At 41.0% G+C, this 27,644-nt stretch overlaps 1 protein-coding gene across 11 annotated transcripts in view; it reads left to right on the forward strand.

Annotated features, from left to right (window-relative positions):
- Window positions 1-18,930, forward strand: part of LOC307099907 (protocadherin alpha-C2) — a gene marked incomplete at its 5' end in the record, with an annotated part of 168,528 nt that extends 149,598 nt beyond the window's left edge. For all 11 annotated transcript variants that reach the window (XM_079772004.1, XM_079772005.1, XM_079772006.1 and 8 more), the window contains one exon: window positions 16,257-18,930. In XM_079772004.1, the coding sequence (XP_079628130.1) occupies window positions 16,257-16,567 (311 nt within the window). In that variant the 3' untranslated portion in view covers window positions 16,568-18,930. The remainder of the gene's footprint in view (window positions 1-16,256) is intronic.
- Window positions 18,931-27,644: the final 8,714 nt, after the last annotated feature.

Below are 27,644 nucleotides of genomic sequence, written 5' to 3' on the forward strand. Positions count from 1 at the left end.
CAATCAAAGCAGCCACACGAAGTCATGCCCTGCTACCTTCATGTCAGGACTTTTCTTGTTCTCATAAGTCAGTCTGGTGAGCCAAGAACTAACTTTGAATACATTCTCCCTTTCATTGATGATGCTGGTTGATGTATATTCCTAGGCAAATGTGAAATAGAGACTGTGTACTGATGTAAGTTTGTGTGTAAAAAGTACACACAATGTTAGGAATCCATCTTCTTGCCAGGAGATAGGGAAGGAGTTTCCATTTCTCCCCTTCCCTGCTGTCCCAATCCCTCTTGTGTAATCCCTTTTCTCCAGGACTGTGCTTGGCTGCTGACTCATGAGTCACAGTCCTCATGGACTGAGCTGGACAGAGCTTACATCTTCCAGGTACTCCCTGGGTGACCTAAACCATACTTTTCAACATCCCTCCATACCAAAGATCTGAAGTTAAAGAGATATTCCTCTGCCTTCTGCTCTGTCCTTTGGTACTCTTAGGTTTTTAGGGCTCAAAATACGTTCTGCACTGTTTGGAGGGAATATGGCATAAAGATGAAGATTATGATGTGGCATCATATCTGAACTGCACCACAATTCCAAACTTACTTGCTGGGTGAGCATAAGCAAATTGCTTAAATTCATGTTTTCCTAATTACCTATCCTATAAATTGGGTATAATAATAACACCTGTCTTATCGAGTTGCCATGGTAAGAAGAAAGAGCTGAATATAGTGCTTGACATATAATATTAATAGATGTCTAATCTTTTTACTCTTTTTTTTTTTCCTGGGATACTTTTGAGCAATATGTGATGTGGCTGGACTTGGCTGATAAGCTGGTAGCCAGAATTCAATAGTTCTCATTTCTAGGCCCAGAAACAGACACTCTGTAGTTTTTGGGGTCACCCTGACATCTATACAGTCCTAGCCACCCTCGTGGGGATGAAATGAGAGGGATTTATTAATTCTGCCCAAAGAAAAGGAAAATGCTTCAAAAAGCTTGGTTGTTTCTAGTAGAGCCTGCCTTTCATTGCTTCTGTTGTCCTTCAGTGCTTCATGCTGAAGGTGCAGCTGCTTCCAAAAGGCTTCCTCCTGGCTCCTGAGTCTCCTTACACTGGTGTCTGAGACCTCATGAATCAGCACCTTCTCATAGCACCCACAACAGCTGCAGTCATGGCATTAATTGAGAGAGACCTGCTGTGCTGGGATCCTCATTCACATGTGTTCCTTGCAGTTGTTTTTCCTCCATTGATGAATTATTTTGCTTTGTCTCTAAACTGTTCATTTATTTACACAGCCCACAAAAGCCCTGCTCTGAAGGGATCAATGGGGACATCACCAGGTGATGTTTCCTGCAAAATAAACAACTCAGGCATTAAGCCCATTAATCCTGATTACTGGCCCCTTTCTCCAGGCTCTCTGTATAAGCAGACCTGGCCCTCTAGCTTCTTACTTTTTACTCAGATTCCTGTGAGACTGAGCAGAGAAAGAAAATGGCTAAATAGGGAGTGCAGGGCATACAGCTACAGTATCTTCTCCAAGTGGAGGAATGTGTTTTGAGGAGAAGGGCATTAAAGGACCAGCCATTCATGTTCACGGTTCTAACTTTCTTAATGTGAATGCTCTGAAGAAGTTTTAATGAGTACCCTCTTGTGACTAGTTCCTAGAGGAAATCCCAAGAGGTTGTAAAAAAACCACACAAACAAAACTGCCCCTGCCTTCAAGAGCTGGTCTGGCTTCAGGGTGCCAGCCTACTTTGCCATCTCCCACTGGTTCACCCAGGCTCCTCTTTCTACATTTCATGGGAGCTCAGGACTTACCTAAGGCAAAAGTAAATTATTTTTGGAGTGGGAGCTATTCACTATTTTCAAAAGAGCTCAGGGAATTCCCAAACACACAACACTGCCAAAGATAACTTTATAGGTTGTCAAGCAACACCCCAGGGGATCCAGGACTGAACCATGAAAGGTTAGTTAGGTAGGTGAGGCAACTAAGGCAGTGAGGCTTACTTAGAGAACCTTAGTTTAGAGAGAGACTAGGCAGTGGTTCTCAAAGGATGGTTCCCAGAGCAGCAGCTCTAACAATACCTACTGAACCAGAAATTCTCAGGGTGGGGCCCAGCCATCTATTTTAACAAGCCCTCCATGAGATACGATGGGCCCTAAAGTTTAAGAACTGGTCCAGAGAGTCAAGAGTAAATATCCTCAAAGTTGTCTACTATCTTTGGAGGCTCAGAAACTATGCAAGGAAGCATCAGCTTAAGATTCTTGCAAGAAACAGGAAGCCTTTTTCCATATCAGAGAGAGAATCACTAAGAGCTCAGGCTGTGGGTCAGAGTAACTCTCCTTTGGATTCTAGTTCTGCCACTCAGCAGTTGTATGTCCCTGGGACCATTACTTTACTTTTTTGATTCCCAGTTTCTTCTTCTGTAAAATGAGATAATAGCCTTGTCTGCTTTATAGGGTTGTTGCAAGAATTAAATGAGACAATACACACATATTACAGAGCCTAGTAAATGGTAGCTATATCAATGATTTGTCAAGGTATAGATCTATCCTTCAGCTTCAGAATGTAGGTCTGAGTTGTTCTGAGTTACTTCTGTGGAAAGGCTCTATCATACAAAATATTTTAAAAAGCGCCTGTCTTTTTTGTGTCCTTGGGGGATGTTGTTGCCCTGGTTTGCCACATCTCTTTGCTCTGTGGAAAATGGACAGAGTTTATGTGTCCTACTTTTAAAGGGGGGTTCAGGCTCTTAATTGTCTTAGAGATTCCTACCCCTCTGAGAAAATCAACTCCCCACGGAGGGCCTCCACGGAGACTCCATCTCTGACTCTTCCCCAGAAAGAAGTCATGAGCCTTAATATTTTGGAATCCATTTAGAACTGCCAACATGAATTTTTCCACTTTGCGAGCAAGTGCAGCCTCAGGCCTTGTTTGAGAATTTGGAAATCACGCTCAGCTCACTCGCTGTTCCACTAACCCGTTCACCCTCAATTTCTGTTGTCATGGCAATGATAGTCCTGGGAGGTGTGTGCATATCCTTATTAGGAAAAGAAATGAGATCAGCAATCTCTGTGGGTGGGGCAGCTCCCTCCTGCCAGTATCCTCCCTCTCACCTTGCATCTCACAGCTGAGGAAAGTTGAGTCCTTTAAGATGCCCTTTTACTATGTGGGGTGTGGAGCTCACCATGTCTGTTGGAGTTCTCTCTGTAGCTTACCTTGTGTAGTCTGACTTGGCCTGGAGAGAGAGAGCAAGATGTTGTGCAAGGAGAATTAGAATACTCTACCTAGGAGAAGCCATGAAGCTTAAGTCTGCACTGATTCCATCTATCCATGACTTTCTTCATCGCCTTCTTAGAAGAACACTGCACCTTCAATTTTTAATGCTCATGGAGATAAACAACTAGAGTGAAGACTTTCTGGTTTTTCTGAATTTAAACATTTCTGTTTAATAAATAGATTCTGAGATAATTCTTTTTCTCCACCCTGTAGTTCATGCACCTACCTCATTTTTTCCTACATCAACTCTTCCAGAATTGGTAATCCTGGCAGAATACAGTCAGGGCTGGGGCCATGATGCACAATAAATCAATTGCTTCTCTAATAGTGGTTCAAAACAGAGATCATGTGCCTCCTGAAAACCCAGCCCTGTGTGCCCTCAGCTCTATGCTCCTGGACTGAGCAGAGAAGAGCAGCAGGAACTGTTCCCTTAGGCTGCAGTTCCCTTCAAATCCCACAGATGCAGAGAAGCTGCTAAAGCAGGGTCAGGAAATGGAGACTCATTACAGTTACTTCAGTTATTATTGATCCCTCTAATGTACCACTGGAGCAGTACAGTCTGGCCCCTGAAAACTGCATCATGAGAAACAACTTTTGAGTATGTCTTAGAAAAATGGTACACCTTATCCTTTTGTTTAAGAGTGTTGCACGGGACAGCAAAGTTTCTGAGTTACCCTTCCTTCTAGCTTTCCCTACACACTATGCTGTGCACCTGAATTTTTAAGTCTCTCCTCAAAAAGGAAATTCAGGTTTCTCCAGGGAGGATCCTAGTGTCACAAAAGGCAAAGGAAGAGGGGTCACCAACTCTGCTACCTGATTTAACTCAAAGATGAAAGGCTACCTGTGTGTTTGAGACCTTTGTGGGGAAGGGGAAGAGGAAGAGGAGGGTAGAACTCCACACTTCATTCTGTAGGAAAGATTGCTTGAATTGTTGGAATTGGTGGGTTTGAAGCTCCTCTCTGGATGGTGCTTGGACAAGAAGGACCTACTTATGACCTGGATCAAGGGCAGAAGAGTAGTGATAGCTTTTAATCCCTTTAGGTTTTGCAGCTGCAGCAAGTGTTGCCCTCAGCCAGTCTGATTCTAGTAAACTAGAAGTGAAAGCCTGTCCCCAGCAACAGCCAGCATCTTTAATGACAAATATTTTCAGAGAAACTTGGCTCAGATCCCAAAAGAATTTGAAAAGTTCATTTTCACAGAGGCGGTCACTTTGCAGTTGAGAAGGTCATTGCCTAATCCGGAGAAACATATTCAGGTCAAGCACTGCTAGAGACTATGGGCCTCTAGGGAAGGGTCATAGAAGAGAGCTCATTGCCTAGGAGCCTGGAAGTAAGCATGTGGATTGGAGAGGAGCCTCTCTCTGCCTCAGCACTTGGAGCTTGTTACCCACAGTCAGAAAAAGGAGGGGAGCAGAGATTGATGCCATTCCAGATATCAGAGACATCAAGAGCTTCCTCAGCTGCTGCTGGAACAGTCTATTTTCAAGGGAGCAGACTAGGTAAAGGATAGGAGATGGCAGGCTCAAGGGTGGTAATACCAAAGGAAATAAGGGGGGAAAGGATGTTTGTGCTGGTATTAAAACAAGAAGTTGATAGCTTTGTAGAAGTCAGATTCAAGATGTATAACTGAAAGGTTTAGGAACTTTTTGGAACCACAAGAGAACAGGAATGTTGAGGAGTTTACTGATACTAGGGCTTTGTCCTTTGACTGCTGAATCCCAAATGGGGCACCCTGGGCCTCCAGATTACAGCTGCCACTGATTATTAAAAAATAAACAACTAAACAAACTTTAAAAATATGTACAGCCTGTTCTATACAGAAGGTCTGAACAAACAAGTGTATTGTTGATGGTCCAAGAAAGTCTTCCAGCTGCGATTTACTTCCAACATTGGGCCAATCCTGTGTCCAGAGCTGTTGCTCTAGGTGACATGATGGGCCAAGCTGAGTAGTGAAGTGACACTCCCCACGTCTTCACTTTTACCCTTTTTGACCCTGCATCATAGAGACTGTCTTGCCCAAGAACAGGTATCACATCTCTGTTCCCATAATCACTGCGGGGTCACCTAAAGATCTGTGGCAAGCCTGGAAGCTTCAGCCAGCATGAATGATTTACGTTAGTGCACACCACGCTGCATGTCCAAGAGTTTTAGGGGGAAGAAGAGCATCACCAGGTAGGTAACCAGGCCAGAGTGGGACACCTTTGTGCTGGGGAGCTTGGTTTTGTATTTGATGATGAGCCATGGTATATAGAAGTTTCCTTCTCTCAGCCAATGCCTGTTAGCAAGTGTGTGTGTGTGTGTGTGTGTGTGTGTGTGTGTGTGTATGTGTGTCAGTGGGACAGTCTTTATTGTTGAAATTTTGGAGTCTTTAAATCCTGTGCTGTTGCCCCCTGGATTTTAGAAATAGTCTTTTAGAACAAGAGAAAGAAAGACTTAATGATAGCTACTATTTATTGAGAACTGTGACAATGCACTTTACATGCATTGCCTATTTAAATGAGAGAGAAGTATAATATTATTATTCTCATGTTTCAGATAAGAAAATTGAGGCTCAGGAATTAAGTGACTTCTCTACAGTCACACAATTAGTGTATTTTTGGTCATCATTATATTTCCAATGTCAAGTAAGTTGTGTAGCACACAATGGTGCTTAATAAGTAATTGTTGATGAATACAATGGCAAAGGTAATATTTGAACGCCTATCTCTCTGATGGTGAGCCCTATGCACTTAACTAACACACTACTATTATTTTGTCCCACACATCAGGTGAAAAATACTTCAGTTCCAGGTACCAAAATCTATATTAGTTTCCTAGGCCTGCTGTAACAAATTACCACAAACTACATGGCTTAAAACAATATAAATTTATTATCTCATATTTCTGACTATTGGAAGTCCAATATGGGTTTGACTGGGCTAAAATCAAGGCATAAGCAGGGCTGCATTTCTTATGGAAGTTCTAGGGGAGGACCCATTTATTTGCCTTTTCCAGTTTTAAGAGGCTGCCTACGTTTCAGGGCTCCTGGCTCCTTCCTCAATCTTCAAAGCCAACAGCAGAGTTCCTACAAATCTCTTCTGACTCTGACTCTCTTTCCTCCCTCTTTCACTTATAAAAATCCTTGTGATTACACTGTGTCAGGATCAGATCTGCAAAGTCTCTTTTGTCATGAAACATAACATTTTCACAAGCTCCAGGGATTAGGACATGGACATCTTTGGGGGGCCATTATATTTCTACCACAAGGTCTTTCATGTTCAGGCACAGATGGCTATGTGTGTCTGTGTGTAAATTTCAGTAGAGGTGAAGGTAAAATAAGTTGCATATTAGGACTGTGAAAAGGATGTAGTCAGTATGGACGAGACTTTAAATGCTTTTTGAAGGCTATTGTCAGAAGTTTGGTGGAGACTAATTAATCACCTTGCTTTCCCTCCAAATTTTAACTAATTAAGACTAGACTAAGAAAGGTCAGAATCAGGTTTGTTATTGGTAAGGAGCGTCTGGAGAATATGATAAGGTGTCCAACCTCCCAAATGCAAGAGAAAAAAATGAAGAATGGAAGACCTCTCCCTTGGTGAGGAGGGAGAACTACCCTGGTTTAATTACCAAACAGAGGCTAAGCTAGAAGAGAGAAAGAGAAAGAGAACTAGAGAAGTATGTCATGAAGGAATAGTGACTGTTGGTGCTAACTTTATTCAATCAAGAAGCACAATCTATTTAAAGTATGATTTATGTACTTCCAACCATAAAGATTAAAAAATAAATAATTAATTGCTTTTTTAAAATGACAAAACAATAAAGTATGATTTATGGAAATCTCCCCAATCCTATGAACAACTTTTCCTTATTGGGGAGAGTAAGTAAGGAAGTGGAGCTAAAGGTAAGAGCTCCTTTCCTAACCTATGGCTACAGGCTCGGGAAATATTGGTTTGGTGGGTATTCCCTTCTCTATGGGCAGGGGTGGAAATGTGGAGACAAGAGGAAAATGGTTCCCACTGCATTATTAAGGGATAAGAGATATTGTTCTGTCCTGGGCTTAAGAGTATTTTTCCTAAAATACTGTTTCCCCACACTAGTTTATGAGGACAGGACTGTTTTATATTGAATATTGGGGAGCAGTCAGGACAAGACAGTACTCTTTGAATCACCCACAGGCTAATCTGGAAGGATTCAATTAAAGGGCATGGCAGCTAGCAGAAAAGTTACTCTTCCCGGGGTGATGCCAGGAGACAGGGGCAACATATATTACCTGTCCTGTATGCATCTAGTATCTGTCTAGGCGAAAGCAAATTAAAATGCATACTCAGGACTTCCCTGAAGAAGTAAGTGCAGAGCCTGATTGGTGTGTATGTGTGTGTTGGGACTTGTGGAAAATGGAGCAGAGGAGGTGCTTTGTCAGTATTCCTATATCTCACTTGCTTTTCCTCAATGAGGCATCCTGTGTCAGGGTCAGGGGTGAAGGTGATTCTGGGCCAATTCCATGGATATACATGTATTCAGGATTTGTTGGGGGGGTTTTTAGGAGCGTTTTGCATAACAAAACTATTCTCATACTAGCTATCTCCTTGAAATCCAAACAGGCTAGGCACCTCCAAAACCTAGAGCATCTGATTGGAGACTCTCAGCAGCTCTGATTGGAGAATAAACCACCCCTTATGCCTCTGACAGTGATTAGGCATGAGACTCATGATCTCCTGCAGGCTCCTGTGTCACCAAGATGTCAATAAAACTGCTATCCCTGTTGTCTGCAGTGAATGGGGTCCTGTTTAGTCAATGATCAGTGTCATGTCAATTTCCCTCTATTGGACCAAGTATAAATTGATTCTAAATATCTGCCTTGGTGAAATTTTAAGGAGGATGAGCTCTTCAATAGCTCTCTTTAAATATAGGGATTTAGAGATATAAATTATCTGTTTTGGTCCTTTCTCACTCAGGGTCACAATCTTGCCTCCAGGATGCTAGCCCTCTAAATGGTAATGATTTGAAGGACACTCTGAAGATCCTCACAAAACCCACTTCATAGGCAGGTCCCTAGAACTCCTCCTTAAACCACCGCCACCATTCTCTTTAAAATCACTCACTCATTCATTCATTCATTCATTCATTCATATACTCTCGCTCTCTTACACACACACACACACACACACACACACACACACACACACACACACACATAAACATAAAGAAGTAAAATATTAGAATATCATTCCAAAGGTATTTTCCCTGGCGTGGCTTCAATATAGAATTTTGTTGGAACCTTCTACTAGTATATACTCATTAAACAAATAGTTATTAACCATCTGCTTAAGACCAATCTATTCTAGGTGATGCAAATATAATATTCAATATAACACAGTCCTGTCCTCATAAGCTAGTGTGGGGAAACAGAAATATAAAGAAATAAAACAGAAATATTACAATGTTATGTGATAAGGACCATAACAGTGCCATGCATAGGCAGGGCCAATGAGGGGAAAGGAAGCTGAGACAAGCCACCAGGGCCTGTCAGTCCAGAATGGGACTCAGATTCTATCTGTGTTGTAATAAAAACAAGCCCCATGTAAATATGGTAAGCTGGCTCACCTTTCCTGAGAGAGAGTCCCCCAAATTGTTTTCCCTGGGCCTTAATGCTCCCTCAATAACCATGAATACTGGATGTTGTGAGAATCCAGAAGATGGAATTGGGAATTTAGGGGACCAGGTCAGAGATTATGTGACACGTACTGTAATTTGGGTATTGAAGCATGGCAAGTAGGATGTGGGAAGGAAGATAGTTCCAGGCAAAGGGAACAATACATGCATTCTTAAAAAAAATCAGAAGTGTGTAATCTGGGTAAATGGAATGAGTACATCTGAGGAGTAGAGTGGGATGAAGGGCTGTTGGGAAATGAGATCAGAAGGCTAGTCTGAAGTCAGATTTTGTAGGGCCTTAAAAATCCAGCTAGAGAACTTGTAGTTTCATTTGCTAGCAATGGAGAGCCACCAGGAGATTTGTTAGTTAGTTTTTAAGAAAGGAGACCGTATAAGCCTCCTTTGCTCTATGAATCTTTAAAACAACCTGTAATATATGAAGACTAACTCATGAGCTATCTTATCAACTTAGTGTTTTTCTCTACCTAAAACAAGGGTTGGAAACTTTGAGTGTCTAGAAATGTGGCACCCAAAGTGGGGTGTGTGCAGCATTTTTGTAAAAAGAATCGGCTTTGGGAATTTTCTTAGGTAATTCTGGTGGATTTGGTCTTGATTATGTCTGAGAAAATATGGAGAGTGAAGGGCAGGTTTTTTTAAATTTTACCTGTGTGAGCTTAAGGGAGGCAGCGTGGCATTGTACAGTGCCTCAGATCCCTGCTGTAGCACTTAATTGTTATGCCTCAGGTTTATTAGTGTGTGAAAGATGCAAGACTGTAGGCTGCTATAGGGATTAAATGAGACAATACATGCAAAAATGCTTAGCTCACGCAAACATGTTAGCATTTACTCAATGTAACACTCTGGCATTTAGCACAATACCTGGCACACGGTGAATAGGATTCAGACTGTTTAGTTTCAATGGAGTGGTATTGCAGTGCAGAGTGTGGGGGGTAGTGGGGATGAGGGCCCTCCCCATGACTATTTCTCTTGCTCTCCGGCTGCACTGTTCTGACAGCTCCTCCATTTTATACCCTCAGTGCAGGGACATCACTGCTTGTCTAGAAATGGTTGCTCAAGGCTGAGAAGTGACACAGCAGCACAGAGCCTGGGATTGCTGCCAAATTTAAGACGCACAGATTGTGGCAAAATAAGGGGGGAAGGCTGGAGAAGAAAAGTTTGAAAACTCAACCAAAGCCAGAAGCAGTGTCATTGCTAGGTGGAATGATTATGCCATACACAGTTTTGGGTGGGATAGGAAGTCAGTGTGAGACCCTGGGAAGAGTCACTGTCAAGTTTTGGTGCTGAAGGGGGAACCCAGCAGTGGGGTCCAAGCAAGGCTGCCCAGCACTTAGAAAAGCCCTGTTTGGTTTAATATTATGCTGGAGCTATCTTGGAGTTCTTAATGATTTTTTTAAAAGGAGCCCTGTGGTAGTCACAGAAACAAGAAATGTGATTATTTAAATATTTTTTTAGCTGACTATGGAGACCTAGGAAGATTTGAGACTGGCTATTCCGATTTTTGAATCTGGGTTCCTAGCACGTGAAGTCTTTATACTCTTAACCTAGAAATGGCAGAGTTATTTTGGGCACAAAGCAAGAGCTGAGGCTTAAAAATACGAAACTGTATTTATCTCTTCCGCTCCAAGATTACTGAAAATTAGCCCAGCTGTGGCCTGAGGCACCAGGCAGCCACAAAATCTTCTTCCAGATCACTCAGCCCACCCAGAGGAGGTGAAACACCAGGAGTGGCAGCCCCTGGGGAGCGGGACCATATTGGCTTCCCCATCACCAAGCCTGCACACTATAGTCCCTTTCCAGCTACTCTAGGGGATCAGAATACTAGGCCTGTGAATAGAGCTCAACTCTGTCTCTTCCCCCATTCCCAAAGCTTCAAGAAGTAAAAATAAATAAAAATCTATTATGGAGCTGGGGAGTCAGTGAGAGAATAATTTTTAAGCTTTATTACCAAATCCCTCTGTGATTCAGGGCAAATCATCTTGTAATTTAAGCTTTCAGTTTCCTTATCTATAAAATGGAAATCTTTTAAATATATATACATATATAAGATAATGTATTTTCAAATAAATACATACATATGCAAAATGCTTAGTAAAGTGCCTGACCCATCACAAGTAATGGATCAATATTCCTTAAACAAATGAATAAATCTGCTGCCGCTCTGATCTTACTACCATGCAAAATGCATGAGTTGTTACTTTGCACCAGGTGCTGCCTTATGTGCTCTTTAAGGATAATTACATTTAATCCTAAAACAGCCCATGAGGTGGGTGCTATTGTCTCCTTTACACAAGAAAACTGAGGCCCAGAAATATTAAATAATTTTCTAAACATCACATAATTCCCACTAGCTAAATCTAAACCTAGTATTCTGATTATGGAGCCTTAAAGTCTTACAGAGAGCAGGAAGTATATTTTTTACACTTCTTGTTTCCATGGAAAATTCTTTCCACTGTCAACTGAAGGACTACGAAGCCTGGGGGAAATGCTAGCCCAGGTGGTTTGAGCTTTCTCCTCCTCTCTCTGATCTAGACAGGGTTTGGGTTTCAGACCTCGGCTCTCCTACGCTTTGTGGGCTGTAATTACTCAGATTAACGTCGCCCGATTCATAAAGGATTGAGTGAGGGAGAGGAGGCGGAGCTCGTTCCAGCAGTCCACACACCCCACAGATGGCAGGATAGGGGGTGAGGGGAGAGAGCTAGAGATGTTTTACAACCTGGTCTTTCAGCGGGTTTGGTGGTGGATGCTTTTTGCCTTTTGATTAGGCTGAGCATGTATGATTCTACAATCTGCCAAATTCTCTCTCTCTCTCTCTCTCTCTCTCTCTCTCTCTCTCTCTCTCACACACACACACACACACACACACACACACACACACACGAAGAAAGAGGCAGATAGGAGACGGAGAGATGAAATGGTTGCTCAAAGCCGAAGAAGGCTCAAATGAAATCGGAGCTGCTTAAAGGCTGCGGTGGCTGGCTCGGTGGGGAGAGCAGTCAAGGAAGGGGTTGAGGCAGCGGTCCCTGCTCAGAAAGCCAGGATGTTCACTTGCAAACCCAGAATCTGCAGAGCCTTCTGTGTCCTGCCTCTTCCCAGCGTCGCCAGAGGCAGAGCATCTGCGCCCGAGAACGTGCATCCAGGGGAGCTGTCTGGCTGGGCCGAAAGCGGCTGTAATCCTTTAATAGCCTTTGCTGGCTGCACTAACCTAGCAGAGCGGGCGGTAGGCAGGCTCCAGAGTGCTGTCTGGCAAGATAGTTCCCGGCTTTAATCAAAATGATGAGTTTTCTGGAAGCTCTTTATTAACGTTAGCACCAAAATCCCCGCGATGGTAACAAAGGGATGAATGAAGAGCGAAGGGGAGGGGCGGAAACCTGCAGACCGAGCAGTGCTTTTCCTGAGCTTGTCCCTCCCACACACCCCTCCCCCCACCTCCACTCCTTTCAACGGATCTAGCCTGGAGACTCCTGCCTATATCCCAGTTTCCCACGTGGTGACGAAACAGATACAATTATAGTAATTGCCTCATTTGTATAATGCTTCAGCGTTTTCAAAGAGCCTTCATATACAGCTCAGGATGTGGGTCTCCTAACTGGAGTGAGGTTGCCAGATCCCACCATTTAATAACCATGTGACCATTGGTCCTTAGTCTTTTTATATATAAAACAGAGGTACCTATAAAACATGCATGGACAGTGGCAATATCTACTTCCTATGGTGAGGAGTGAAAAATTACATTGCATGCAGATCTACTCAGCCCAGTGCCACACACACAGGAAGGGCCCAGTAAATGTTAACTACACCCGTAACCTTGATGTAGACAGGAGGGTGAGCATCTCCATTTTATGAATAAGGAAACAGGCTCAGAGATATTTATGTGCATTGCTCAGGACTATATACTATCACGTCATAGAGCCAGGCCAGGCCCTCACATTCAGAAGAGCAAAGCAAAATGAAGAGAGGAAAAGAGAGTTAAACACCCTCCGTAATTCTCTAGCTCTTCTAAGAGCTTTCCTGAAGGTAAGATCCTTGGCCAAAATGACTTTGTGTTGTTCTGTCAGGGGAAGTTATTTTACATCACATAAACCTCTCCTGGCCTTAGCTGATTGTTCAGGGCAGTTCAGAATAGGGGTTGGGGGTGAGTTTACAAGTCCGGCACATACTTCACAATCTTCAGGACCTTCCCTGGCATCGGCATTGGCAAAGCCTCCAGCCCAATCATTCCCAGTCACGGAAGATGAACTTCACCTGGGCTGGTTTAGCGAGAAAGAGGAAAGTTGGGAATGTTGCCAAGAATGCCCTGGGTAGTGCCTAAGGGAAATGCCTAAACTGGATTACAGGATTAAGTGAAGTGGTCAGCTACCTCCAGAGGGCAGTTCTTAAAGTTGCAGATCTATATGCTTTTAAATTTATATATATATATATATATATATATATATATATATATATATATATATATGCTGTTCTGATTTAAAATGTATTCCTAACTGTTGTGGAAAAATAGAAAAGCAAAACCATTTACTATGATGATCATATTTTATTCAAAATTTAAAATCCTATTGGGTTGTAATCTGAATGTGAGGGATCCACACCTGCTTGATGTGTGTCTGAAATCCTCGAGTCTAATCGATCCATTCATTTGTGTCTTGACTGCTTGCTTTTCAGTCCTGTCTTTGTCTGCCCGTGAGTTAGGGCCTGGGAGCAGAGAGGAGGAGACTTGTGGGAGGTCCCAGGATGGGGGAAGGGAGGCAGCACTGAAGGAAAAAACATTCCCTTGATTGACCATTTGCTGGGACTGGCGCTGGGCCAGGGTTAGGGGCATAAAAGGCGTGTCTCTCTCATCTTCTTCAGAGGGGAGTTATCTCCTTGATTCTGCCCCAAAGTCACAGCTATAGGCAAAGCTGGTCAAGGGTTTCAGTGCTCTTGACCAAAGGGACTGAGATCAGAAGGTCAGTAAATGTGTTTGTCAGATCCTTAAGCTATTATTTCACCTGAAACAGCCATCAGAGGTGCTTGCTTATTCATCAGCCAGAACAGGTTAGGCACAAAGGTCTGTGAGGGGTGGAGAAAGCAGATCTTGTTCTGCTCTGCAGAAGCTGAATATGAGGAGGATGCACCTGAATGGTCATCTCATTGCTTCTTGGAGTTTAGGCTGAGTCAGACCCAACTCAGACTCCCAGCAAAGCCCAGAGAAGCTCAATGACAGGTAAAAGAGCTCATTAACTCTTAGTGGTCCTGCTGTGAGGGGCTCCCTCAGCCAATAGGCATGGCCATTAATGTTCCTCAATTCTGCAAGATAAAGATATCTCTGAGCTCTGCATCTCCAGATGACAGTCCTAAAGGCCGCATGCAGAGTTCTGGGTATGGTTGGAAAGAAATTTCCATCCTGGGCTCCTGTAAGAGCAATAAAGAACTGAAGAGTGGTGAAATCCAATTCCCCTAGATGCCAAATCAGAGGCTTCTAAATACATTTCCCACTTTTGTCTTTGTCTGTCAGGGTCAGGGCCTGTGTTTGAAAGGTAAACAGGCTGAGATCAAGTGCAGATTTGATTATATTAGATGAATCAAAGGAAGTAGTCTCAGAAAAAAATATCTATTGCCTCTATTCAAAGAGCTGTTGTGGCAGTGAGCTCTGGCAGGGGAAGCATGGTGTAGGGAAAGGAGTTTAGGGGAGAAAAGAAAGTTTCTTACACCCTCCCCACTCTGCTTGCTGATACTTGAACTAAATTTGCAACATCCTTACCCAGCACCAAGAGCTCCACAACTCCAGCAAAGGAGCAGTGCCAGCTATAAGAACATTGCTGTGATGTCAAAGGTTCCAATGTCATGGCCACTGAGATCACTTTGCACAGACAGTCCATTACTCTTCCTCTCTAGCGCTGAACTCTACCCTTCTAGAAGTCATGGGTATACTTTATGGTGTGTCTTCCAACTAGACTTTTGGGAAAGTCTTGCATTGAAAACCCTTGTGGATGCATAATCATTTCCCCAAGTCTCAGTGTAAATTTAATCTCTTCTCTGGCATCTCCTTTGACTTTCTCAAGTATAATTAATAACTTTCTCCTCTTGAGTCCTATAATACTTTACATGTACATTGGTTGTTGCAGTTATCAAATTGGTTTATAATTGCTTAAGTGTAAGTTCCATCCAGACTGTAAGCACATTGAGGGAGGGGACTGGACTTGTCAAGTGAGGTTGGCTCCCAGTGCTTTATTCAAACAAGCAGGCCTGATTTACAACAGGATGCCATTCTCTTATGCTGTGTAGTGTCCCTCGATGCCTACACTTACTAGTATTCCCATCCTTCCTCTGCTTCATGTCACCACCCCACAAGGTTATTATAATAGAATTAGGATCAAATACAGTTGACTCTTGAACACGTGGGTTTGAACTACACGGGTTCACTTATATGTGGATTTTTTCAATAAGTAAATATACTATTGTAAATGTAGTTTCTCTTCCTTATATTTTTCTTAATAACATTTTCTTTTCTCTGGCTTAATTATAAGAATATATTATATAACACATATAATATACAAAATATGTGTTAATACACTGTATATGTTATTGGCAAGGCTTCCAGTCAACAATACTAATAGGCTATTAGTAGTTAAGTTTTTGGGGAGTCAAAAATTATATGTAGATTTTTTTACTTGGGGGGGGTGTGTGGGTGTTCAGTGCCTTTAACAACCCCATGTTGTTTAAGGTTCAAATGTAATTAATTCAACTAAATTTATCTTTTTTTTTGACAGAATAGGTGTCAAAATATATTTTGTAGCTGAAGTTTTCTTGAATTCATACACTAAAAGTAACATTCTGCTTTTTTTTTTTTTTAACATTCTAAACTGCATCATGTATTTCTTTTTAGGTTTCTTTTCCCCATTAGCTGAAGACAATTAAAGCATTTTGAATACAATTGCAGACAAGGGTTCTGAAATCCCCTAGCAGTTCTTAAATTGGGGAGCATCATCCAGATGATGCAGAATCTATCATATCAGCTGCCTTTTAAGTTACCGTCGTTATTGAAACCTGTATTTAAAAAATTCTGACAGAACTTGGAGACTCCAGCGGTCCTTAGACTGGCTTAAGAAACAGTAGTGTAGTACCTGACATCAGGTGAGATTCAGGTATTTCAGTTTGTGAGGTAACTACAAGAAAAAATGTCCCAGGGTATCTGATTGCTCCAGGGAATGCCCTGTTTACAGTAGCTCGACCTCAGGGTATTTTGTTTTTCTTTTTCTTGGGGGGCCAGGCCTGTCTGTGTAGCTTTTCCTATATTCTACCCACTAATGTGGCATGGAAGGCACGTGTTGACTCTCTTACTGGCTTGTGATGTTTTGTCTTTCAGAACCTGAGGCAGGAGAGGTGTCCCCTCCAGTCGGTGCTGGTGTCAACAGCAACAGCTGGACCTTTAAATACGGACCAGGCAACCCCAAACAATCTGGTCCCGGTGAGTTGCCAGACAAATTCATTATCCCAGGATCTCCTGCAATCATCTCCATCCGGCAGGAGCCCACTAACAGCCAAATTGACAAAAGTGACTTCATAACCTTCGGCAAAAAGGAGGAGACCAAGAAAAAGAAGAAAAAGAAGAAGGGTAACAAGACCCAGGAGAAAAAAGAGAAAGGGAACAGCACGACTGACAACAGTGACCAGTGAGGTCCTGTAACGGAAACAAGCCACTTAGCCAGCTTTTGTAATAACGGCAACTCTCTCCCGGGTAGCAACTCCCCCCCCCCTTTCTCCTATCCACCCTCTCAATAGACCTCAGAAATCTGCAGAAAGTTCCCTGAGTTTGTCTAGATCTCATTTGACAGGTTTTGTCTGAAAAGCTTTACTAAGTCTGGTGTTAACACTTTCTCTCCACTCTGGCTTGTTTTCAGAACCTAAAAAGCAGACCCAAGTTTCCTTTCTCCTCCGCCGCAAAGGAGAGGCTTCCCAGCCCCGCCAGTGAGAGGTTGGACTCTCTGCCCTGAGCTCCGGGGATCCTGTCTTGATGACACTTGCAGGGCAGGCTGAAAGGTTTTAAGATTGAGCAGCTGGGGTATCTGTGGCCACTAGGCATGTGGGGCCACCAGGAGTATGTGAGTGTCACATTGGCTGGGATGGGCCAGATTAATCTAGTTGGTGAAAGGAGGGCTGGGAAACAAAGACAAATCAACACTGGGAATTACCAGTCAGGAAGGGAAATGTGAAATTTAAAAGGAACCAGACTTTCTAAATCTTACAACTCAAGAAGTGGTGGCCACCTTCTGTCAGTCAAAACCGTCCTCAAGGACAAGGCTTTAGCAGTCCCTAAAGTCTGTTGGCTGTGATGTCATTACACCTAAAACCTGAACTGTATCTACACGTCAACAGTTCAGTGTTTAGCAGGGGCCCAGCCAGGGCAACAGAAGCAGATCTGATGTGTTTCCTGTACATGTCCTTGTGCTCACTTTATTAAACATTCTTTTGCACACGGTGTTTATGAAAAGGCCAGATCCTTTTCCAATGACACATATGCAAAAGCAAAAGAAAAAAAGAAAACCCCAACACCTCACTTTATGCTGTTTGTTGTTTGATAGATTTATTTAAAACAGAGAAAATCTATAACTATAAATCTTTAAAGAGAGCTATGATGAAGACCGTTCCCCTAAACTCGCCTCAAAAACGAATTCAGTCTACAGCCATTTAAATGACCATTGCTGCTACAGAAGTGCTTTAAGAGAATTGCCTGGAACATCTGTATTATACCGGCCACCTGCCAGTCACAGCTTTACTCTTTCAGGTCACTCTGGGGCTGCCTCTTGCATGTATTAATTACTAAATAAAAGGATCTTTCTCTCTTTTCTAAGAAACAATTATGTGCACTTTGAATATACAACCTTCCTCTAGCCAACTATATCAAGACCCAGAAATTGAAGAAAAATATTGTTTTCTCATACACACAGTGAGCAGACTTTGCAATCCTCTAATTCTGTGACTTGTCTTGGTGCGCTAGCCTACACCTTCTCTTTGGTTTGTTTGCCTTTTCTATGACACTCTGAATTGCTAATCTTGCTAACACCTATGATGTTACCTGAGATCAATCTCCCATATGTATGCTGTATGCTATTATAAGACTCCTGAAATATACCTACTCTGTGCTTGTGTATGTGAATGTTAATGCAACTATTACCTAGAGTGAACTTTAAGCTTTATTGTTGAATGTAATTCCATCATATTTCCTTTTGTACACCTGTGAAAAAGTGGACTAATGTTTTTTTTAACCATTGTTAATCAGCTTTTGTGTATGTAAGACACAGTAAAATTTATTTCTTAAATCAAGATATTGGTGATTCAAGGAATTTTATTTATGGTCAGCCAAGAGCAGTCTCTTGCCAAGACTCCTGCTGGCAAGGGAATGGATAAAGCTGTTTTTTTCTAGTAACAATTCTGGGGTGAATACTGAAGATATTCCCTGAGGGTATGCAAGCACAAAATTTACCAATCTGACCTCTTTCAAGTTGCAGACTGCTTTGAAATTCTAATGATGTCTGGAATATCAGCTCATAGAGAATAATAAAATTTACTGTCAACTTAAATAAGATATGTTGATTTTGTTAAAATGTAACAATTTAGAAGTTTGAGTAATTATATTTTAAAAGTTAACATAAAAGAGGTAGGAGTCTGTTATTAAAACAAAAGCAGTAAATCTTTAAAAAACAATCTGTTTTCTCTACTTTCAGCTTCATTCTCCCATATTTTGAAGGGTGTGTAACTTCAGCTCTGCAGGATTGCATGGGGTAAAACTTGTTGCCAACACATCTGAACCATTGCTACATTGTAGGTTGTGATCATTTTGCCCCACTGAAACCCATGTATCTGACCTTACGTGCCTTTTGAATACTAGGAGAATCGGGCTAATTTATTAATGATGACAATTATAATGTATCTGTACAGCACTTTTTACCTTTGCAAAGTGCTTTCCAATCCATGTTAGTTACTAGTTATTACAGCTGTAAGGATAAAACACGTCATGTGGATTCATTTTTAATTGGTGCTACTGGTATTTCCTCTGTTATTGCTAATAAATGGAAAATGGTGGTATGAAAGAAATGGTGGTCATTTCTAAGTATAAGAATAGGAGGAAATAGAAGACTGATTATCCTTAGCTGCTATTTTTGAGGAAAGTTGCAGTATGAAACTTACCATATCACTCCTTGTCTATCTCCTTGGCTCTTATGTTCATGACTAAGGCACAACACCCAATGGAATCAATAATCAAATACCACAGTATTACTCAAATGGGCAGCCAGGAGGTTTCTGGGTCGCTTCCCAGTACACTATGTCAGTCTTCTCTAATAAGAATTGCAACAAACCAACTGTTATCACTAGAACCCTCTAGTCATCTTGTTTATTATTTTTTTTTAGCCCTCGCCCCCCAAAATAAACTTTTATTGAATACAGTGTATATGCCAGCCACTGTAATAGGTAGTTCAGTTCATGGTACATGTTCTGTAACAAATTGACTATCTTTTCCTTTTGTAATTAAATTTTCATGAGCATAAGTTTTAGATGCATAAATTGCACAATTTTTTAAATCTCTTCTATCAGAAGATTATAATTATGGCATGATACAGAGTTGTAGTGTAAACTATGACAGTTGGCTTATCTTTTTGTAATGCAAGTGCATGACTTAAGCGTTGATTGGCAAGGCAAAGCCACTTCAAAGATGGCTATCTCAATAAACACATTACCAGCCACCTGACTTGATGAAGAGCCAGGCTACGCCCTCCCTCTCCCCCCCATCCCTTCCAGCCCCCCATCCTCCCATCCCTTCCAGCCCCCATGCTCCTTTGTTTCAGAGATTTTGGTTGATTTCGGTAACTGACCATTTGGCCCACTTGCCTTTTCTCTTCTTGCACTTTAAATTCTCTCTTATGTTTTAAATTCACCAATAAAGAGTGAGCCCATGAAGCCCTAGGCCCTCACCCGCAATCTCAATAAGAGCAGAACCCCAGGCCTGTGCTCTCTCGCGCTCCCGAGAGCTCGCTCTTTCTCTCTTCCCTTTTCCTCAACCTCCATGTGTGGTTCCAGGTGTGCTGTGTAATTTGCAGGATCTGTAAGTAATACTCCCCTTCCCAAAGTTTCCTGGTGGTTATTGTTGAGGGCATCTTGCTATTACAAGAACCACAAGGGCCGGCCCAGCCACAACTTTGGTTATTGATAGGCTGAGACTGGCACACAACAGGTGTCAATTATTTACCAGAATACAAGATGCCTTCAAGTCTGAGCAGCAAATTTGGCTTTAAAACAGCGTGAAAAATTGATGGTGTTATTTGGCTCAGTAGATATATTAAATAGAGTGTGTGATCTCAGAATCAATGTTCAGTCCATATATTCGTGCAATGGATAATTACTGTAATAGATGCAGACTTGACATTTCAGTGGAAGGAGCATTAAGCCTGTGTCCCAAAGGGCTTGCTAGATCAGGAGCTTAGAAACCATTGAGTATAGTGGGCCAGCTGCCTTGCTCTAGAGTTGTACCCTTCAGTCTTCATAGTGACTTGAGACTAAACTAGAGCATTCAAGATTTTCCTGAAAAGGAGCCCACATGCCATTGTTTAGAAGTTTCACTAACTCCCCTGTAGAGGGCCGCCTGGGAGGCACCTGGGCATTTCCTGAATTATCATCAGCTGAACTCAGGGAGTAGGCCAAGTCACGCCCTGGGAACATGCTTCCCCAATAAGGCTGGACATGTAAATCAGTTCTGACTTCATAGCAGCCCAGGTGTCAGCAGGGGCGGGTCTAGATATGTAAATCCAGTAATGCTAGGGCCTAGTTAAGAATGCAAATAAGCTCCTTTGATCCTAAGTTTTGGTGTTACTTCCTGGATTTCTGGGATATAAAATAAACCTGCTGGGTGGCTCAGCGTCATGCTGCCTCTCCATGAGAGAGGAAAGATGGCGTCCCACCCAGCCCCAGCTTCATGAATCTATTTCTGTGTCTTGTTTTCTTTATTTCTATTATTTCTCAATCCCTGGCCGCCTCCACTTAGAACCGGTTCGTTCATCTCTCTTTCCGCGCGGGACTCGGAAAAGGGAGATCCCCGCCATGTTTGGCCCCCGCCGCATCAGGCCCCCCGCACTCCCCAAGTAGCAGACCTGGAGCCTGACCTGTGTGGGTCTTAGATTTATTGAAAGAATAGGTAATGTGTGTAAATAATAAGAAAGTGAATTTTTACACTAATGTCTAATCATACACCAGGAGAGATAACTGATTTAAAAGAATATCTGTAAAGATCTTAGAACAGAGGAAGTGTTTAATAAATGTGAGTCATTTTTAAAAAATTGACAACATGGCACCTGAACCCATTTTGAATGACTGGAAATCAATTTCTATTCCTTTCTTCCCCTTTCCTCCAATTCATCCTCTTTCCCATGTGTTTTCCCTTCCCTCTAATTTTTTTTTATTCCTCCTCACCATTTCCCCGCCTCCTCTTTCTCTTTCCTCTGTTCTTTTTCCTCCTTCCCATACTACCTTTATTAAACCCTTACCCATCTTCTCATCTCCAGTGAAAATCAGGTTATAGTTAAAACTCTCACCCAGCTGGGGTGGCTCAGTGGTTGAGCATTGACCTAAGAACCAGGAAGTCATGGTTTGATTCCCAGTCAGGGCACATGCCTGGGTTGTGGGCTCGATCCCCAATGTGGGGTATGCAGGAGGCAGCCAATCAATGATTCTCTCTCATTGTTGATGTTTCTATCTCTCTCTCCCTCTCCCTTCTTCTCTGAAATCAATAAAAATATATTTAAAAAATAAAACTCAATAACAACTCAGAAAGTCAACATGTTGCAAAAATTCATTTACATAAAGTGAATCTACATAATATTTACTTGGGTTAAAATTTAATTTTTCTAATTCAACAAATTTCCTAGGGCATGCTGAATGTATTACTTTCTCATATTTGCATGCTTTAACAGTAAGTTAAGTTGATTTTCTGCCTGACATTTCAAGGGTTTCTGCTGGATACTTTCAAAGAACTTTTAATTTCAAGAAAACATGCACATTATTGGCTACTTGTCAGAAAGGGAGAGTGTCCAGAAAGAGTTGGTCACTTGCAGATAACTATTCACTTCTAATTAAAAAAAACACACACCAAAAGTAATATAATTTTGTATTTCTTTTTCACTTCATTCCCTCACTCTGCTTGCCTGTGGAGCGAGAAAGCAGAGGTCAAGAAAAAGAAACTTGGAGATATGAATTGGCTGAAGGTAGACGAAAGGGTTTTCACCCATACCATACAACAAAACATAAATGCCACTTGGACTAAAGAATTAAATATAAATTAAACCATAGGAGAACTAGAGTAAAACAAAAACGCATGTCTATGAAACACCTTATTGATAGGCTGAGACTGGCACACAACAGGTGTCAATTATTTACCAGAATACAAGATGACTAAGTATCTGAGCAGCAAATTTGGCTTTAAAACAGTGTGAAAAGGGGAAAAGAAGCTTCTAAGTTTAAAGGCAGTAAATTGAAGCACAAAAAATAGAACGGATTTGATTACATACATTTATTTCATGTCCATAGGTTAAAAGGCGAACTGCCAAAAATATTAACAGAAAATATAATAAAGAATAATTTTTATTGTAGAAAGAAATCATACGAATTAATAAACACACTCAGCCTCTAAGAGATGTAAACAGACCAGAGAATTTGAAAATATTTTGCAAAATGATCAACTATTTAACCTTATTAATAATCAAAGGCAAAAAATATGAAACAATTAGATATCATTTGTCACCTATGAAATTATTAAATTTTTTTTTAATAGTCAGAATTTCTGATCTTTACAAAGATGTGAGATGACACTTCTCCACTCCTTCCATTCTGTGGCAGCGCTAATAACTTGATCTTTCCAGTCTCTACCTGATCCTTCACTCTTTAGGGATGTCTATTACATCTATTTACTTCTTTGAATTTAAAAATTGTATTAAAAGTTTCAAATACATAAATTAGAATGAATAGTACAATGAACCCTCATATAGCCATGATTCAGCTTTGAACAATTATCATTTTGCCAGTCCTATTTTATTTATCTCCTTACTTCCCCTCCCCTGGAATGTTAAAGTAAATCCAAGATATTCATTATTTCACCTGTACACAATAACAGCAAATAGCAAAAAGGAAATAAACACTCAAAAAGGTTAAATTGAAAGAAGAACATGAAACCTAAAACATTTATTAGAAATATGAAAATTATAGGTATGCAATAGTCCCTTAGAAACTAACAGGCTAAAAACAAATTATTGAACTTCCTAGAAATGGGAAAAATATACTTTTAAAAAGATGCAAAATTATTCAGAAAACATTAAATAAACTCAGGACAATCTGTATGATGTACATACACAAGAACAGTGGGATTGTTAATGCTGGCTAAACCTAGAGTCTCAGGTAGAATTGCCAGATTTAGTAAATAAAAATATAGAACAGCCAGTTAAATTAAATTTCAGATAAATAGCAAATAATTTTTAGTATGTCTCATGCAATAAGTTTCATGCAATAATTGGAACATATTTACACTAAAATATTATTGTTTTATCTGTATTATTTGTTTACTGATAATGCCTGGGCTCAACCACAGGCAAAATGAATCAGAATCTTTGGGGATGTGGCTTGGGCATTCATATTTTTTAAAATTCCCTAGGTCAGAATCACCGAATTCACAGTAAGGATTAAGAACCAGTGCTCTTGCTTGGCCCAGCATGGCTCAGTGGTTGAGAATCGACCTAGGAACCAGTAGGTTATGGTTCAATTCCTGTCAGGGCACATGCCTGGGTTGTAGGCTTGATCTCCAGTGTGGGGCATGCAGGAGGCAATCAATCAATGATTCTCTCTCATCATTGATGTTTTTATCTCTCTCTCCCTCTCCTTTCCTCTCTGAAACCAATAAAAAATATATTAAACACACACACACACACACACACACACACACACACACACACACACACACAATGCTCTAGCAAATGCTAATTTTAGCTGATTTAATTAGGTAAATTGGCATCAGAAAAAATTGACTTTAGGTGAAATGGTATCAGGTGTGCTAAATCCCCATCACCACCTTAACATGCTCCTTATGAAAGGCTGTCCATCCCTCTTGGTGCACTGTGTCCTTCTAGGAACCTAATTCCTTTTGTAGACATTACTGACAGGTTCCCACTTTGAATCTGGTATCTGCCTCTGGCTGTCCTCTGCATAAGTGAGGTCTCTTTTGAGAGGAGCAGTTTGTATTTCTTGCAAGAAGCTAAGGCCTGGAACTGAAGATTGTGAACATTCATCTTGGAGGCTGAAACACCTGGTCTCCAGTCACCAATGGCTCAGAAATCCCCTTTGACAGGTATGGGCACTTTTATTTTTCACTTGCATAGAAGGAGAAACCGTAAGTAAGGTGATTACTTATAATTGTCAGGGACATAATCAGAGGCAAACTCAGGTATCCTAATTTCTACTTAATTAAGTTGATTTAATTAACTTGGGCCCTAGCCAGGTTTCTCAGTGGATAGAGCTTTGGCCTGCAGACTGAAGGATCCCAGGTTCGATTACAGTCAAGGGTAGGAACCTTGGTTGTAGGCTCCTCCCAGCCCAGGCCCTGGTCGGGGTGCATGCAGGAGGCAACCAATTAATGTGTTTCTCTCACCATAAGTATTTCTCTCTGTCTTTCCCTCTCTCTTTTACTCTCCCTAAAAATCAATGGGAAAATATCCTTGGGTGAGGATTAAAAATACATACATACATACATACATATATACATACATACATAAAAGATGCCATGACCAAACTCTCCAATACTGCTTAATGTTGCTCAGGAAAAAAACACAGACCAGACTTTTACTTTTGCAGACTTTTTCCAAAACAAACTGTCACCTGAAAAGCACTTCTTTCTCCTCTGTAGCTAAGGTGCTATCTGCCTCCTCATCAGCTCCCAATGACTAGGCTGGCAGAGAAGAATGGGCTGTTATTTGGTGCCAAATTGGATCTGCAGAGATTCAGTGAACTAAGACTAGAGAATTATTACAGTGACTCAGAATGTGTGTGTCTGTTTGTGATTTTTAGAAACGATAGCAAGCAAGACTTCCTTTTAATTTCCTTTTAAATATTAGTATGTTTCAAAATGTCCACAGTTACTGATTAGGCCACTGTGTTTCTGATCTTGGTGATAGAAAGTAGCCAACTTTTAAACTTAAAAATAATTCATCTGGGAGGCTCTAGTTAAACTTTCCATATTTCAAGAGTACCCTTTCTAGCCATAGGGAAAACATGAGCACTTTTCAGCTCAGGGCTACTTTTTAGATAGCTTTGTTGTCCTTTGGTTATCACAGGCCATTGCCCCAGGTGAGAACTGGCAGCATGGACAGACAACTGTCATTCCAACATTCTGATCTCCTGAGAAGCATGGGCTTCAGGAGTGAATTTGTTTTCAAAATGGGTAGAAAGTCAGGACTTTGATTCCTTCTGCTATGGGTAATATGTAAAGCAGCAGAAAGAAACTTTCATGCCAGATGCCAACTGCCCCTAGTCTCTGGCCTCCAAACCTGCATTGGCAGGAGTCAAAAGGGGTTTCTATATGGCCCATTTTTAGCTCAATGAAAGCCTCAAATTCTGAATGTTCCCGACAAGTTTCCCATTCCTCACCCCAAAGTCATAGGCTTACCAACATTATCAGCCATTGTGATTAGCACAAGTAACTTTATAGTTTATGTCAGTTTCCAAAAGTTCAGAACTCTCCATCAACTCTTTTGCCCCAGAGAGTAACTCCCATGTTCTGTAGATTTCTTTTTCCTGTGTTATTTCCACTCTATTCAACTCCTGAAACCCTTCCACTGCGCTCTTTGGTCAGTCAGCAAAACCCTTATATGCTTGGCCTCTTTCCTGAACACTCACTTCCTTACAAAGAAATGTCCACTCCTTTATTTTTCTTAAAATGTAGCAGTCATTTCTCCTTAAAATTAATACTCCAGGGCCTAGAAAGAAGAAATTCTCCTTTGCTCCTCATTGTCACTTCCAGACCACTCTACTTCTCTTCTCCCTAACAACATTCAGTTTAGAATCTCACCTCAGCAAATTTTGCCACCCACTACCTCTCTCTGTGGCAGTCATCTACTGACCTTATGTCACTCATCCTCACTTCTTGAAGATTTTAACTACTGATTCTTCATCATCTTCTTCAGTACTTTCCAGTCATAATATGTGATCAATATATGTATATTGATATTTCCTCTAATAGTCTAGTCTCTCCATTCCTTGACCTTCTCCATTCCAACTAGTCAACACTCCACCCACCTCAGCCACTTACTCACACCCAAGTCAGATATAGACTTCAAGTTATCAATACCTGCAATACTTCCCTAATATCAATTTCAATTATCAGACCATATGGCTACTTTCTCCAATTTAAAAATATGTTTTAAAAATCATGACACATCATTGCTAAATAATGCAGCATGCATCTCCTAAATATAAGGATATTTTCCTACATAATCATGATGATAGTTTCACCCATAAGGAAATTAATGCTATTTAAATTATTCTAATTATATATATGTTTCATTTTCAAATTTTGTCAATTATCCCCCAAATGTAGTTTTCTTTCAAATGATGATCCAGTTTTGTTTCACTCATTGCATTTGGCTATTATTGATGTTCAGTCTATTTCAAGCTAAAATGGCTCTCCTACCTTATTTGTTTTTCATATAATTGACTGGAAAAAATATGTCCTGGCTAGTTATCCTATAGAATGTTCCATATTCTGGACTTGTCTAATTCTGTCCTCTCATGATTACACTAAGGTTAAACATTTTTGGCAAAAAAACTATATGTGTGTATACTAGTATACAGTACCCCTATATACATACATATAGCCTCTCATCAGAAGATTTATAGTTTCAGATTGTCCCCTATTGGTGAAGGTAAGCTTGGTTACTTGGTTAAGGCAATGGCTGCCACATTTCTCCTTTGTAGAGTTATATTTTCATCTTGAAATTAGTAGGTCATTTGTGGGATGATAGTTTGAGGACTTGTGATTATTATGCTCCCTAAATAATTTCACCCAATGGTTTTAGTATCCATTTATGTTGTTTGTTGGTTATGTTGGGGGTTATCAAATGTTAACTTTCTCATTCTATCATTCCTTTTTCATTTATTAGCTATTATTTTTCTGGACTGAAGAGTTTCCCCTATTCCCTGTCTCCTCTCTTGAGTATGAATGTGGAAAAACAGACATTTAAAAAACTTTTTATTTATTGATTTTAGAGAGAGAGGAAGAGAGAAAGAGAGAGAGAAACTTCAATTTGCTGTTCCACTTGCTTATGCATTCATTGGTTGATTCTTGAATGTACCCTGACCAGGGATCTAACCCACAACCTTGGCCTATTAGGACAACACTCTAACCAACTGAGGTAACTGGCCAGGGCAAAACAGTATTCTTCAAATGCACTATTCTTCAATTCTTTCATTGCCTCTAACCCTGTGTCTATGCTTTTCCCTATTGATAGGTCATTGTTTCCCTTCCTGGATAACTCCTCATGTTTCAGAGCCCAGCCTTTCCTAACCTTTCACCACCACTCCCACATACAGTTTTGAGTTATTCTAGTACCCTGTATTCTTCTTATGGTAGCCTGTAACACATTTATTGCAACAATCTGATTGCCTATATTGCCTGTAGAATCCAAGCTTTGCGAGGCTGAAATGGTGCCCATCTCATTCAACATAT

Source organism: Cnephaeus nilssonii (genome assembly GCF_951640355.1).
Source record: "Cnephaeus nilssonii genome assembly, chromosome: 5".
Classification (NCBI taxonomy): Eukaryota; Metazoa; Chordata; class Mammalia; order Chiroptera; family Vespertilionidae; genus Cnephaeus; species Cnephaeus nilssonii.